Source organism: Amia ocellicauda, chromosome 16 (genome assembly GCF_036373705.1).
Source record: "Amia ocellicauda isolate fAmiCal2 chromosome 16, fAmiCal2.hap1, whole genome shotgun sequence".
Lineage (NCBI taxonomy): Eukaryota > Metazoa > Chordata > Actinopteri > Amiiformes > Amiidae > Amia > Amia ocellicauda.
The window spans coordinates 8,944,136-8,960,132 of NC_089865.1; the positions used below are offsets into that span (position 1 = coordinate 8,944,136).

The 15,997-nt window shown below is 36.0% G+C and overlaps 1 protein-coding gene across 2 annotated transcripts in view; it reads left to right on the forward strand.

Moving 5' to 3' along the window:
• The window catches only part of asic4a (acid-sensing (proton-gated) ion channel family member 4a), a 190,700-nt gene extending 177,021 nt beyond the window's left edge, over positions 1-13,679 (forward strand). For both annotated transcript variants that reach the window (XM_066688387.1, XM_066688388.1), the window contains exons 2-10: positions 2,416-2,560; positions 2,874-3,001; positions 4,399-4,552; positions 5,676-5,729; positions 6,734-6,887; positions 7,252-7,343; positions 7,437-7,516; positions 9,631-9,735; positions 10,305-13,679. In XM_066688387.1, the coding sequence (XP_066544484.1) occupies positions 2,416-2,560; positions 2,874-3,001; positions 4,399-4,552; positions 5,676-5,729; positions 6,734-6,887; positions 7,252-7,343; positions 7,437-7,516; positions 9,631-9,735; positions 10,305-10,415 (1,023 nt within the window). In that variant the 3' untranslated portion in view covers positions 10,416-13,679. The remainder of the gene's footprint in view (positions 1-2,415; positions 2,561-2,873; positions 3,002-4,398; positions 4,553-5,675; positions 5,730-6,733; positions 6,888-7,251; positions 7,344-7,436; positions 7,517-9,630; positions 9,736-10,304) is intronic.
• The last annotated feature ends 2,318 nt before the right edge of the window (positions 13,680-15,997 follow it).

Here is a 15,997-nt window from a genome sequence, read left to right on the forward strand (position 1 = left end):
TTGGGGATCAAGCTGTTACAAATAAATTATTCTTACTTTTAGCACTTTTGTCTTTTCTGTGATAGGACTACAGGAATTAAAAAATACAACAACAACAACAAAACAATCTTCACAGAATACAACATGTCTGTATAAAGTGAGACAATCTTGTTCTGTGATTTGTCAGCATTTATTTTCTCTGCCATCTGCCTCTGTGAACAAACAGGGGTGAATCAATCCTATGCAAGCTGCATGTGTCCATTAATTTAATTAGATTATAAGTCATAATTAGAGAATGTTTTTAGATGTTCCATATTCACTATTGTTTTTTACTGGTTAAGTATGATATAGCCTACATTAAAAAAAATACAAGAGAAGTATACCTTATGTTTGAAAACTGCACAAGAATATATTCAGTATTAGAGAATAATATTTAGAAGAAATGTTGTTTCCTGCCCAGGCATGTCTCATTTTTTTCTCAAACTATTGATGCAAACATGTTATGCTGAGTTTTGGGACATCGTCTAAATAAATTCTTAGATATAGTCACAGATGCTATTCCTTGAGGATTTAAATTGATAGCTGATAGAAACAGGGATTTACAAAAAGATGTGGAATGTTATGTTCATTTTCAAAGTGTTACAAAAGTATGTTCTGTTCCTTCAGAAGATGTTAGCAGGCAGTGTCATCAGTGTCATCTTGAATGAACTAGACAGTTTAATTCATTGTTTGCCTCTATCAGTGAAAATACTTTATCTCAATCTAATCAAGTTTAAACTGTTATTGCCTCTTAACTTTAACAAGATAAAAGAACATTGAGCATCCCTGTATTCATTACATTGGGTTTCTTTGCATTTGTATGATTATATTTCAGACCTGATTTTGCTACACTAGGCTATTCTTCTAGTTACATTATAAATCGTTCTCCTTGAAGTTCTGTCGTCTAGATTGTTTGGGTTTACTTATTTATTTTAGTTTCTTTTTGCATCAGAAACCAAATCATTCCCTTTTGTTTGTAAAGCATATACAACATATTGTAGTACTTTGGTGTTTTTTTCAATGGCCTCTCCTAGAATTGTTATTCACTGTTTTGCATATGATATATTTCCCTGTTGTGCTTTAGAACACAATAGAATACAATTATTTACAATACAATTCTTAAATATTGATGTTTCAAATGTACCCTTAATGTGAAATTTCACAACTATCATTATGTATTGAAAAGCTATAGATATTTTCTGCTATTGTTTAATTCCCTTTACTTTTTCTAGTGTAGGTAGAGAGATAACACTTAAAAATACAGACATTCTGTGATATCCCAAATCCTAGATTTTATAATACATAGCAATACAGTAGATCTCTCTGGTAACTGTCTCTGCTGTATTGTTTGGCCTGGAAGAAGTGCAGTTATAGTGTCCTCTGCTGGAAGGTAGTAGAGATGCACCTACGATTAACAACAGGAGACAACAGTTCACATGCTGCCTTTGGTGGTTGCAATCCTCAGGTACTAAGGGTATCTTTAAATCCTTACCTGCTTTTAACCTGGAAAAATGGGTCAACTGAGTCAGCTCAGTGAGTAATGAGTTTTGTTAATTCAAGTCCTCCTTGTGGACTGGAGGAACAGTGCAATGGAAGAAAAAAGGAAAACCCACCTGCAGGCCAGCCTATTGGAGATGCTGGAGACCTGAGGCTCAATCCCACTGGGTTGGTGGCCTCTCAAAAACTCTTGGAGAGCACGACATAATGGCACCAACCTTAAGTGCAGCCGGTTTGATTGTAAATCTGCAATGCAGCTGAATACTATGCATATTTATGTTTAGTCTAAAGCTTTGATCTTTTTATCTGACCAACCTTTGGCAGCTACTTTATGATTGATAATTATATTATCTTTGCCTGATTGTATGATGAATTCTGTGCTTCACGAAGTAAATTCATTTCCACAAGCAATTGTTTTGACATTTAATACCCTGTGCGAGACACTCTGCTGAAATCCTGTTGGGAAAGTCTGCTTCTTTCAACCTTGAGATGGAAATGGAGATTGACACTGATAGAATATAAGAGCCCTTTGCTTGCTCTTCTTAAACAGCCTAGGTCAAACGCGCTAGAAATGTATCTGCAGCTCTGACAGCTTTACAAGCCGAATCTAAAACTGATGTTTCTTTTCTTCTCTTCTCTCTTCCCCCCCCCCCTCTCTCTCATGGTATACTGTATAGCAGTTTCACATATAATGTACCACAGTGCTTTTCAGCTCTGTATTAAGACTTAAAATACTTTGTTGTTCATCAAAAAAAAATTTAAAAGTGGATATTATGTTCTAGTAAAATAATGAACATATAGCTTAGTGTTCTGGCATCCAGTTTATTCCTCCTGAAGATTAGAAGCCCTAACTACATTTCTGTTAAAAGCTACTTACGTTTCTATGTTATTGCTGTTTAGGTTTACACTCGATATGGGAAATGCTACACCTTCAATGGGCAGAAGAGTTTACTTAAGAAGACCAAGCAAGGGGGGATGGGAAATGGACTGGAGATAATGCTTGACATACAGCAGGACGACTATCTGCCCATTTGGAAAGAGACAAGTAAGACTAGATTTTACTCTTAAATAAATACATATTGCATGTAAGTCTTTTTATTTTGTTTTTAGCAAGACGTTTAGTGAGATAAGTGTATTTCTTGTCACCATTTTATTTCAAATAGATACACAAGTATGACAATGTTTTAAAAGTTTATTTCAGACCTAAGACAACTCCTGCAGTAACATTACAGATTATAATGCTGTGTACATTCATTGATCCATGTGTTTCTGTGGAAATGAGAAATTAGACTCTCATCTTTAAGGCATCCATATTTGACAGTATTACTAGTATGGATGGTTTCTGTTTTATTTTTAAGACCAAACCTCACTAGAAGCTGGGTTACGTGTTCAAATACACAGCCAGGACGAACCACCTTACATTCATCAGCTTGGATTTGGCGTCTCTCCGGGATTTCAGACATTTGTTTCATGTCAGGAACAAAGGGTATGGTCACTCCTTCTTAACAGCATTTTAATATATATATATATATATATATACACACTCACCTAAAGGATTATTAGGAACACCTGTTCAATTTCTCATTAATGCAATTATCTAACCAACCAGTCACATGGCAGTTGCTTCAATGCATTTAGGGGTGTGGTCCTGGTCAAGACAATCTCCTGAACTCCAAACTGAATGTCTGAATGGGAAAGAAAGGTGATTTAAGCAATTTTGAGCGTGGCATGGTTGTTGGTGCCAGACGGGCCGATCTGAGTATTTCACAATCTGCTCAGTTACTGGGATTTTCACGCACAACCATTTCTAGGGTTTACAAAGAATGGTGTGAAAAGGGAAAAACATCCAGTATGCGGCAGTCCTGTGGGCGAAAATGCCTTGTTGATGCTAGAGGTCAGAGGAGAATGGGCCGACTGATTCAAGCTGATAGAAGAGCAACTTTGACTGAAATAACCACTCGTTACAACCGAGGTATGCAGCAAAGCATTTGTGAAGCCACAACACGTACAACCTTGAGGCGGATGGGCTACAACAGCAGAAGACCCCACCGGGTACCACTCATCTCCACTACAAATAGGAAAAAGAGGCTACAATTTGCACAAGCTCACCAAAATTGGACAGTTGAAGACTGGAAAAATGTCGCCTGGTCTGATGAGTCTCGATTTCTGTTGAGACATTCAGATGGTAGAGTCAGAATTTGGCGTAAACAGAATGAGAACATGGATCCATCATGCCTTGTTACCACTGTGCAGGCTGGTGGTGGTGGTGTAATGGTGTGGGGGATGTTTTCTTGGCACACTTTAGGCCCCTTAGTGCCAATTGGGCATCGTTTAAATGCCACGGCCTACCTGAGCATTGTTTCTGACCATGTCCATCCCTTTATGACCACCATGTACCCATCCTCTGATGGCTACTTCCAGCAGGATAATGCACCATGTCACAAAGGTCGAATCATTTCAAATTGGTTTCTTGAACATGACAATGAGTTCACTGTACTAAACTGGCCCCCACAGTCACCAGATCTCAACCCAATAGAGCATCTTTGGGATGTGGTGGAACAGGAGCTTCGTGCCCTGGATGTGCATCCCACAAATCTCCATCAACTGCAAGATGCTATCCTATCAATATGGGCCAGTATTTCTAAACAATGCTTTCAGCACCTTGTTGAATCAATGCCACGTAGAATTAAGGCAGTTCTGAAGGCGAAAGGGGGTCAAACACAGTATTAGTATGGTGTTCCTAATAATCCTTTAGATGAGTGTATATGTATATATGTATATGTATAAGTTTTGCTTTTGACCTCTGTATGTATGATCTCTGAATATTTTTGATTTTCTTTATGAAGCTTTCCAATTGTATTTTTTTCCTTTTTCGGTTTCCAGCTGACATACCTACCTCAGCCATGGGGAAACTGCAGACCAAACGGTGACACATTGATTCCTGGGTATGAAACGTACAGCATCAGTGCCTGTCGGCTGAAGTGCGAGGCAGAAGACGTGATAAAAAGGTGTCACTGCAGAATGGTGCACATGCCAGGTATCTAAGATATTTCATTCTTTAATTGTTTACAGCAGTGTTTTTTTTTCCCACAAACAGTTAATACTTAAGATCTAATCTAAATGTTATGCTTTAGTGAAAAGAAAACAGGCTTTGGCTTGAAATTCAGACATGCTATTTTTCTTCTAAAATGCAAGTTCCCCGATAGCAGGTTTGTTGATTTCTGTTACAAGAACCAGATGGGATTGAAATGAGATGGTTTAATAAACATAGGAACGGATACGGTTGTGATAAATGTTGCACTGGTTTCTTCCCAGGGGTTCTCTTTTTTTGCTCTCTAATAACAATTTATTAAGGTTATTAGTTTAAATAAGACTTGGCTCTAGTGTTGATTCTCTCCTGACATTTTTCTGCTAATAATGAAGTCAGGGAAGTCAACAGCAAAGATGCCATTATTGTCAATCCCCAAATACTCTTTTTGAATTCTTCTTTCTTATTGCAGTAGAAACATAATTACTGAATATAAGAGAATCTCAAAGCCCCACTCAAAAGAATAGGCTGTCTTTTTTCCCATTATTTGTTTGGATGATTAATTTTGGAGATGATGAATGCCCCACATTAGTGGGTCCTGAAAAGTGGTTGCTTGTGATTGCATATGATTCATTCATTGTTTTATAAGTATTTTGCATTAATGTATTGTTTATTTTTATGTTTGTGATGCTTATACTGTAAAATGCATTGTACTTGAAAATAATTTTTAGTAAGTGGACTACATCCTTACATCTTATAACATGTATTAAATATTTATATACGATGGGCCGGATTAAATCAAAACATCGAACCATCCGCTAATAGAAAACTACAAACCTGTACATCATAGTGGTTATATTCGTGATTAGAAGAAAGTGGCATCTTACTAAAAATGAAACCGCTACTGAGTACAATTTTGTAGTTTTCCATTAGCGGTTGCGTCAATGTTTTGATTTAATCTGGCCCTATGTTTAGTTGATAGCCTTTTTAGTGAAAAGCACCAAGCCCAGGGATTTTTAAGTGTAATGTGTAAGGAATAACTTTTTAAATATTACTGGAAATGCTATAAATGTAATCTAAGGTGATTTTATCCCCCCCTTCTTATTTTTGTATTAATCTGTCTTATTTTTAGGGAATGCAAAAATCTGTACTCCCAATGATATAGAATGTGTCGAGGAGGCCTTGTGTAAGATATTTTTACTTTTTCAAAAACAATGTATTGTCCAGTAATAGATTTTGTCATAACTTTGGCAACAATGCTAAATAAAAAAAAATATGATATGTTTGTATGAAAGAAGAATATTGTATAGCAAAACCAGGTGTGTCTCATAAATCAATTACTAAAAATAGTAATGTTTTTCTTACCAACTTTTAAGAATTATTTATTTAATTAGAAACCTGAGATTCCCTCTTTTGGAGATTCCATTATAAGACTTGCAGTCTATTGTTTTCTTGAAACTTATTTAAAGTTTTATATTTAGGCAGACAGATCATACCAAAATTCAAGACACATGCATATTAGAACAAAGAACAGTGACAGCTGTTATAAAACACTTCTGGAAATGTGCTATTTGAAGGACACACTGATTAATTTTTTTTAATAGAAAACACAAAAAACGATGATACTTTCAAGAGCTTAATTGTGCTCAACAGTCTGTGTTTTGTAGAATATGAAATGGTTCTGTACAGTATTTTAGATATTTAACTACACACAATTTTCAGGCGTAACAGGGCAGAGATTCAATTAAATTTTCAAAAGAAAGAAGAACCCATTTAACGGGTGGCTGAGTGTTATCTGGATATATCCAACCTGAATAGTGACTATTTATATTGCCTGTATTGAAACACATTTTCAAAAGTATCTCCATATAAGATGTAATAAGCTGCCACCTTATTTTATTTTATTAAATATCATTTTAAAAGTATTTTTTCTTGCTCAAATACATACAGATAGCTTTTCTTACTAATGCTATATTTATTAAATGTGCACTTTTACCATTTTATTTAGTTGATTTATTTTTTTCCTGGGAATTTAAAATATTGAGAGCAGATTTGTCCAGCATGCACTTGGGGAGGGGAAGGGCACATTGCAAACTAACTTAGAGTATAACAGTTGTTACATTGACAGTATATTTTATGTGTATTTTACTGCTTGTAACTTTATTCAGATGTTGGTGTTTTATGTTCCAGCTGGTTTTCAGAAGAAGACCAATGATTCTTGTTCCTGTGAAACACCTTGCAATCTGACCCGCTATGGGAAGGAACTTTCTATGGTGAAAATCCCCAGCAAGGGGTCTGCTCGATACTTATCAAAAAAATTCAACAAGACAGAGGCATACATTAGGTACTGCAATTATAACTTCTTGATGTTATATTTTTGATTGTATGTACAGTATAATATAAAGTATATGCTTCATCATATAACTTCATCAGATCAGATCAGATCACCAGCAAAACACAATACATTTTCTTAAGTCCAAATCAACAAACAAAAGATAGAACTCAACCTTCACTAATACTAAACACTGACATTCTCATACAATGAAACCATTATCAGAGTACTTTGCACTTTTGGGAACATATTAATATTGTAACATAATGTCAAACATTCTGACAAAGTTGTGTTTGAGGTGTGAAGATATGATAAGACTATTGTAGGTTGGCATCTTGTATTGTTGTTTATTTGTCTGATTATTTGTTTTCTACAGAGATAATTTTCTTGTTCTGGATATTTTTTTTGAAGCCCTTAACTACGAAACAATAGAACAAAAGAAAGCATATGATGTGACAGGCTTATTGAGTAAGTACATTTTGAGTATAGTGTTTTTTTGTTTAGTTCTTCCATTTATATTCAGAGTTCTGATAAAATAATAATTTGTTCTTTGCTCATCAGGTGACATTGGAGGTCAAATGGGATTGTTTATTGGGGCCAGCATTCTTACCATTTTGGAAATACTTGACTACATCTATGAGGTAAATTAACCCTTTGCATGCAGTTTAAGATAAAGGAACATTTGAATTAAACCTTCTGTACGCTACTTTCTTCAGCAATCTCCAAGCATTTATATTTGAAAGAACTTCAAATGTTTTTGTCTGTAGCAGAAACCAGGATGAGAGCAAAGAAAAGGTTGGTAATGTAACAGCTGTACGTGACTTTCACTGCATTCATTTAAGACAGTGGATTAAATAATTTGTCTGATTTAGAAATCACTTTTAATAAAGTTAGTTATTTGCTGAAGTCAGTATTTTAAACATATATATTTTGAAACAAAATAATGTTTTTCAGTGCTAAATAAACATGTACTTCTTCTACACCTGCTGGAATCTCAACTGAAATTCAGAAAGAAGCTGCTCACATACAGTGAGGGAAAAAAGTATTTGATCCCCTGCTGATTTTGTACGTTTGCCCACTGACAAAGAAATGATCAGTCTATAATTTTAATGGTAGGTGTATTTGATTTGCATGTTAATGAGGGAAATAAGTATTTGACCCCTTCGACTTAGTACTTGGTGGCAAAACCCTTGTTGGCAATCACAGAGGTCAGACGTTTCTTGTAGTTGGCCACCAGGTTTGCACACATCTCAGGAGGGATTTTGTCCCACTCCTCTTTGCAGATCCTCTCCAAGTCATTAAGGTTTCGAGGCTGACGTTTGGTAACTCGAACCTTCAGCTCCCTCCACAGATTTTCTATGGGATTAAGGTCTGGAGACTGGTTAGGCCACTCCAGGACCTTAATGTGCTTCTTCTTGAGCCACTCCTTTGTTGTCTTGGCTGTGTGTTTTGGATCATTGTCATGCTGGAATACCCATCCACAACCCATTTTCAATGCCCTGGCTGAGGGAAGGAGGTTCTCACCCAAGATTTGACGGTACATGGCCCCATCCATCGTCCCTTTGATGCGGTGCAGTTGTCCTGTCCCCTTAGCACCCCCAAAGCATAATGTTTCCACCTCCATGTTTAACGGTGGGGATGATGTTCTTGGGGTCATTCCTCCTCCTCCAAACACGGCGAGTTGAGTTGATGCCAAAGAGCTCGATTTTGGTCTCATCTGACCACAACACTTTCACCCAGTTCTCCTCTGAATCATTCAGATGTTCATTGGCAAACTTCAGACGGGCCTGTACATGTGCTTTCTTGAGCAGGGGGACCTTACGGGCGCTGCAGGATTTCAGTCCTTCACAGTGTAGTGTGTTACCAATTGTTTTCTTGGTGACTATGGTCCCAGCTGCCTTGAGATCATTAACAAGATCCTCCCGTGTAGTTCTGGGCTGATTCCTCACCGTTCTCATGATCACTGAAACTCCACGAGGTGAGATCTTGCATGGAGCCCCAGACCGAGGGAGACTGACAGTTATTTTGTGTTTCTTCCATTTGCGAATAATCACACCAACTGTTGTCACCTTCTCACCAAGCTGCTTGGCGATGGTCTTGTAGCCCATTCCAGCCTTGTGTAGGTCTACAATGTTGTCCCTGACATCCTTGGACAGCTCTTTGGTCTTGGCCATGGTGGAGAGTTTGGAATCTGATTGAATGATTGCTTCTGTGGACAGGTGTCTTTTATACAGGTAACGAGCTGAGATTAGGAGAGTCCCTTTAAGAGAGTGCTCCTAATCTCAGCTCGTTACCTGTATAAAAGACACCTGGGATCCAGAAATCTTGCTGATTGATAGGGGATCAAATACTTATTTCCCTCATTAACATGCAAATCAATGTATAACTTTTTTGAAATGTGTTTTTCTGGATTTTTTTTGTTGTTACTCTCACTGTTAAAATACACCTACCATTAAAATTATAGACTGATCATTTCTTTGTCAGTGGGCAAACGTACAAAATCAGCAGGGGATCAAATACTTTTTTCCCTCACTGTACCTACTACTGTAAAATCTCATATGTTAGTGAATGGCTTTTCATACTCTGCTTGGGGAATAAATGGACTCATCCTGTTTGCTCTGTAATTGAAGACTACTGTGTTAAACCATTGAACCCACAGCGAACTGCTCAACTCTCAGGCATGAAATCGGTTTCTCTAATGTAAATCTCACACTGTTTACAGTGGTACTCATGAGTTGCTCTTGTTCAACACCAGGTGATGAAAGATAGGCTTCAGCGACTTATGAAGCCCCAGAAAGATGAAAACAAGAAGCAGTCTGGCAGCATAGCAACTCTGGGATTGGAAGATATGAAAGCCCAGGTAAGTTAGAAAACACAAAATCTATTTTTGTGCTGCATCTTGTAATGAAAAGTAAACCGTGAAATGGCAGGATGGGGCTCATTAATTAAAAATATGTAAATAACTTCCTGCATGTATCTTTCACTTGTCTTGCTTTTTCAGCTTTTGTAGTTTTGTGGAGAAACAAAATCCCAAATGCTCCTTCACTTCACACTATGGTCAAATTGCATGTTTTTGTTTAAGCTCTCCTTGACAATTAACTTTAGTGTCTTTTCTTTGGCTAACCTATTTCTTATAGATTATTATTTCTGGTATATAAAATAATACAGCCAGTACATTATTGGAGTTGAGTAGTAGAGGGTGGTTCACAAATGGACAGGTGAGTGTGGGAATGACAAGTGAAGACCAGGCAGGTGTGGTAAACACAGGGACACTTGCATTTATACACTGACTGGCAAAGGTTGTACACAAGTAAAACATTAACCTTTGAACATGGCTGTATGTGCATCGTACTGTGCAGTGTAGGTTTCTAACATGTATAATGCATCATCCCTACCATCACCACCTGCCCGTGCCACCCTCACACACAGGACACCTGCGAAATGATCAGAAGCCACCCAGAAGGAACGTACGCGGCCACAATCCTTCCGAACCACCACCACCATCCGCACCACGGTGTCTTCGAAGATTTTGCCTGCTAGAGCTCCGGGATATATTTTTTCTCAACAATAAAATACTGTTTCTGTGCTGGAAGTGGGCTTTACTACAGACCCTTGGACATAAGATTTCAGTTCTACCTTTTTGCTGTCACCAGTGAAAGCTACAGCCAAAGTCTAACACCAAGCCTGTGCTGCTAACAGACTTACTCAACAGCACAGATTGGATTACACAACGTGGTCCTACTGAATACTTGTACCTTTTGTTCTCCTCTTCTGGAAAGCTATCTTCTCAGTTCCTTTACAGTTTCTATACTGTGGATTTTGCTATGGTCACTATTGAAATACAAAACAAGGACTGCATGTCACCTAGATACAATTTATACTTTTTAAAATAACCTAAAACGTAGATATGTCTGACTTCTTATGTCACATTTTGATTTTGTATATGTATGTATTCTGAAATGCATACTATATTTAATGAAGGTTCTCATCCAATTTATTTTCATGTTCAATTGACATTTTCTCTGTCCCTTTACCAGAAGAAACAAAACCATTTAAAACGAGTGGTGAAAATAAAGAAGGTTCTGCATTAGCTGCGGTCATTACAGTTCCCTGCGGAAGACATTCTGGCTGATTGAAATGATGACTACATTAATCAGCACTTAATTTATGAAAACAATTAAATATTTTTTTATTTGGTGTAAGTTAAATGTAATGAATATATAATACATATGAAAGTAAATTAGAGGCTTGATATTGTTTGTTTATTTTCTAATGTAATTTATAAATAAGGGAGAACAATATTTTTAAATGAAAAGATAAATGATCTAAAGCAGTCACATTGAAGTCTTCTATTACATTTGTTTATGAATGTTTTAAAATGCTTGGTCTCACCAACAATTATGACATTACAGTTCAGTGAAAACAAAACCAAACAAATCAATGTAATATAGTTATCTATATACATAACCCTCGAATATATAGAACTGTTCCTGTCCTGCCTCATAGTAGCTGCTGTAGCTGTGGCCTCATTGCCCGGGGACCGGTTCCAAATCAGTCGCGTTCAAGCAGGATTTTCTTGTATCCAGGAAAACGACCACTTGTGCCATTGTAATTAGTGCATTTAGTGTGATTTCTCCTCATGCCATAACTTCACGCCCACCCTCGATGTCTCCGTCAGAGATCAGAGCTCAGAAATGGCAACGATCAAGTTCCACTGCTCCATGGTCCAACACATGATTCGCTACATCTCCCCAAATAAGACTATAACTGGTTGTCTGGAGCTGATATTTGTGTAGCCAATGCCTCATTTATTTGAATTGATTCTAAACTTCAAAGTGCCTCTCATGGGGTCAGTATTAAACTCCTCTGTGTTGCCCCCTAAGTCTCTTCTGCTGTCACCAAGCCCAAGTATTTCAGAGAATGGCCTGCCACCATCATACCAATGTTTCTGCACAGAAATAAATACATTTCTTTCTGACACACCAGAGATAGATATGTAAAAATATGTCTTCTCCTTGGATTTTCTTTTAAATTATATCTTGCTGTGCAGCGTACTTTACAGCAAGTAGTGATATTGAACAAATCAGAAGTATTAAATGTAAAATACTTGAATTTTGCCAAAGTATACTCCTAAACCCAGATTAAAAACAAAACTTGTATACTAAAGTAGAAAAACAGAAAATAGAAAACTACAATCGTGTACTCAGTGGCGGCTTAATGTGTTGTCAGATGCTTTTTTCTTCTACTCATAAATATAACTGCTATAAAGTATAAATGTGTAGTTTTCTATTAGTGGGTGGGTCAACTTTTTTGACGTTTTTATGGTCAGATTGTTCAAGTTTTCATTGGGCTTTTACATACAGGCCCATTTTTATGTACTCGTATATGACAAAATACAGAAAGCTAGGTAGGCAGATTTTTATTTTTATTTTATTTTATTTTTGGATGAAAAGAACCTATAGACTGATTTCAAACAATATTGTATCATCTTCCATATCACTGTGTATCGACCATATTTACAGTTATGAACCTTATATATTACACTGCCAAGCTATCATTTTCATTTGCATCATTGTTCTTGCAACACAGTTTATTGCTTCAGCAAATCCTGTTGTGTATTCATAGTAAACAGGAAATCATTATATTAATACATAATCAGTGTCTGTATATGTAATCATATATATTTAAATTATATTTCCATGTATCCTTTTCTTTTTCAAATTTAAATTTACAAAACTGTTAATCAATATAATTTCATTAAAACATATATCAATTCACTGTATGCACCATTTATAACTAACATTGCATGTGTACCGGTTATCCATGAACACTGCATGGCTGTAACATTTAGAAATCATACACCTAAAAGCGACCTCTGTAGAGGGTCTTCTTCATATGCAAGCCTCTATTGGCACAATAAACTGGAAATGCTTATTTAAGTAATCTCATCACATGCATAATCATATATTCACAACAGGTGAAATGCACAGAATGATGAATATTTCATGGGAAAAGGGTTTGGGTACTATTTGACTTCTGCTTTATTTTGTACTTCCTTCCTAACAGAATGAAAATGATTCTATGCTAACCAATCTCGCAATTAGACAGATGCTTTATAGAACCAATGTTTTTTTGTTTTTGTTTTTTAGATCCACCATCGGTAATTAATATCATACCTTCTAGAAAACTGTGGCTGAAAAATATTTTATTAAGGAGTTGTATTGATTGTTGTGCATATAACTGTGTTTGATTTCAAAATCCTAAACCTTGAGTAGCAATCTGTATCTTATTTCTATACAACGGTACACCTGGTGTCAAAATTGTAGCCTTTTCCTGATTTTCTTGGTTGATCATAAACATTTATAAATGTGTAAAATATCTGTCTTAATTGTACACTCCTTTTTATTTATTTTGAAGAATTGTTTGTAATCCAAACTTCTGATAAATTAAACTGTACACATTGTATTTTTTTACCAATTTGTGCATTTGGTTGTCTTTCTATGTAATGTATTTTTGTTTTATTTTTTACTTGAGTGTCACCATGTACAACAAAAGAGAGCAAGAAAGTCATATAGTAAGATGCCAGTGGGGCACACAGCATATCACTGTTAAGATTACAAGCAGAGGGTTAACGACAAATTATACGCTAAACTTTTAAGTTGGGAAAAGGAATGGACTTTACATTGCAAAGAATGGGAAATGCATTTTGTACAGAAGTCTACTGTTGTGACTGTGAATTATTTAGTTTAAACACATTGTATAAATGTAATAGCAAATTAAACCGATTAAATATTAAAACTAAAATGGCTATGTTATGTGTTTCCAGTATTTATCTAGTCAATAAATATTTAATTTTCTTCTGCATGTTTCAGTTTGCATTGGGCCTGTATTTTTGCTTTTTGAGGCTCTGTTTATTGATGTAAAAAAAAAAAAAAACATTTTGCATATTGCTGCCCTATAATAGTGTCAAACATACCAACTGATATTCACCTTTCCATTCCATTTTCATATTTCATATTTTTTGAGAAAAAAAGCAGACATTTTAACTTACTTTATCTGTGCATAGGAATTTATGTTTTGACCATCTCTGTGGCTGCAATGTTTTCTCTCAATTAATTAATGAACTCAATTATAATCATAATCATTATCATCATACTTAATTAACTATTTTTCTGTAATCATTGGATATACTAAGATAGTGTTTAAATAAGAGTTGTATCTATTGACAGACAGGTATTGTACATGAGACTATGCATAGTGACCCCAAAGCAGTTGGCTGTGCCTTTTGGATATGTTTTATATGGTTATTTAATTGTTTATTTGTTTGTTTTTTAAATTACTATTTAATTTTAGTTATCTGAACACAAGTGAAAGCTTTTAGACACGTTCATTTCATATTAATTACAGATTTATTTATTTTTAAACCTATTTTGATCTGTTATACCTTTTTTTAACAAATAAAATGGAATTGGAAGAAAGCTTTTATTTTATTTTTATCATTCTTTTAAGAATTAAATAACAATGGGTTTGTGTCACTGTCGATCAAAGCCACCAGGAAGTCTCTGCAGAGCGGAATCACAATAATCCACTTCAGCTGAGGTGCCGTACCTTTGGATTTCTGTAGAGGCAATTCACTGCAAACAATAATTTCCTCAGCAAGATATCATCAAAACATTGCTGTTATTGATGAACAACACAAGCTTAAATATCCGCCGTGAAGTGTCTATACTGTCTTATTGATTAAAACTACCTGGGATACAGAGTACATCTCCAACACCGTCGGAAATCAGTGAGCCCCCTACAACAAGGTTATCGTATTTCGTCATATACTATTTGTGTTCCTTATTTAGTTTCGTTTAGTGAATACAAATATATTTGCTTCCATATAGCATAATATGTATTGTGCCACTGAAGTATAACGCATCTGTTGAGTTCCTTTGTTCTTTAATTCCTTTTGTATTCTTTAAATACTGAATTAGAACATAAGAAACATAAGAGATTACAAGTGAGTTTGGTGTCCATTAATAACTGAGTGATCCAAGCATCCTATCCAGTCTGACTTCTCAATTCACAATGATCTGTTTAGCCAGAGAGAATAATTTGGGTTTTCCCCAAACCATCAACAGGTATGATCCAGGACTATGCTCTATTGTGTGTAATTATAATCTAGACCACAATATCTAATGTTATAGTTCTCATCACTTTTTCTAAGCCTTTTTAATGTTTTTGTTTTTTGTGGGAATAGAAAGAAAATCTAGCAAATGCATGAATCTCAATGAACTGGTTCAAGTTGTGTTTTTTACAGTCCCTAGCCTTTTCATTGCGTTATGACAGGAAGGCCATTGTGTGAAGGAGAGCAGCTGCTTTGACAGGCAGGTCCCACGCCTCTCCCTCCTGTCATTAACCTGGAGCAGGGCCGGGCGTGCGGCGTCTCGTAACACTCGAAGGCCGTGTCATTCGGAAAAATCACAACTCACTCATTCACACAAACTGTAGCAAGGCTTGAACATTAAAACAAGGAGTTGCTGCAAAGGAGCACAGTTTGACGCATCACTTTTCACCTCCATGAACATAAGCAGTTAAAATAAAACCACTGCTGTGTTATAGCAGGGCCCCCTGGGTGGTAGACTGAGAGAGATAAACAGTTTATATTTTCTGTCCCTGAGTGCTACCAGTGTATGCTTTAAAGCCTGAATATAATTTTATGTTTAACTTTTGGAATAAAGCCCTGTTGTTGATTCCTTAACCTGCCAATTACCAGGGTACGTTTCAGCAGTTATTTCACAAGGCATTGCAGTGGCATCAGCCTTTGTGTATTTAATATCTAGAACTGCTATATAACAAAGTAGACAATGAATAGGTTTTCAAGCAAATCTATTTTATATGTATTAATTTTTCATGGCTGAAAAGATTCGGCTTTTGAACGTAAATTGGAATTTGTTGGAAAACAAACTTTGTTGGGGGATGATTTAGGACTGTGTTTTCATGAATGCTTTACTAGCCACCATCATCATCGTCTTGTGGAATAGAAGAATGCCAGGTCCACCCTATCTCTAGTGTTTTAATATTATTAATTTAAAGTTGCACTCTTGAAGTAACAATCAGATGGTAAACATTTCATT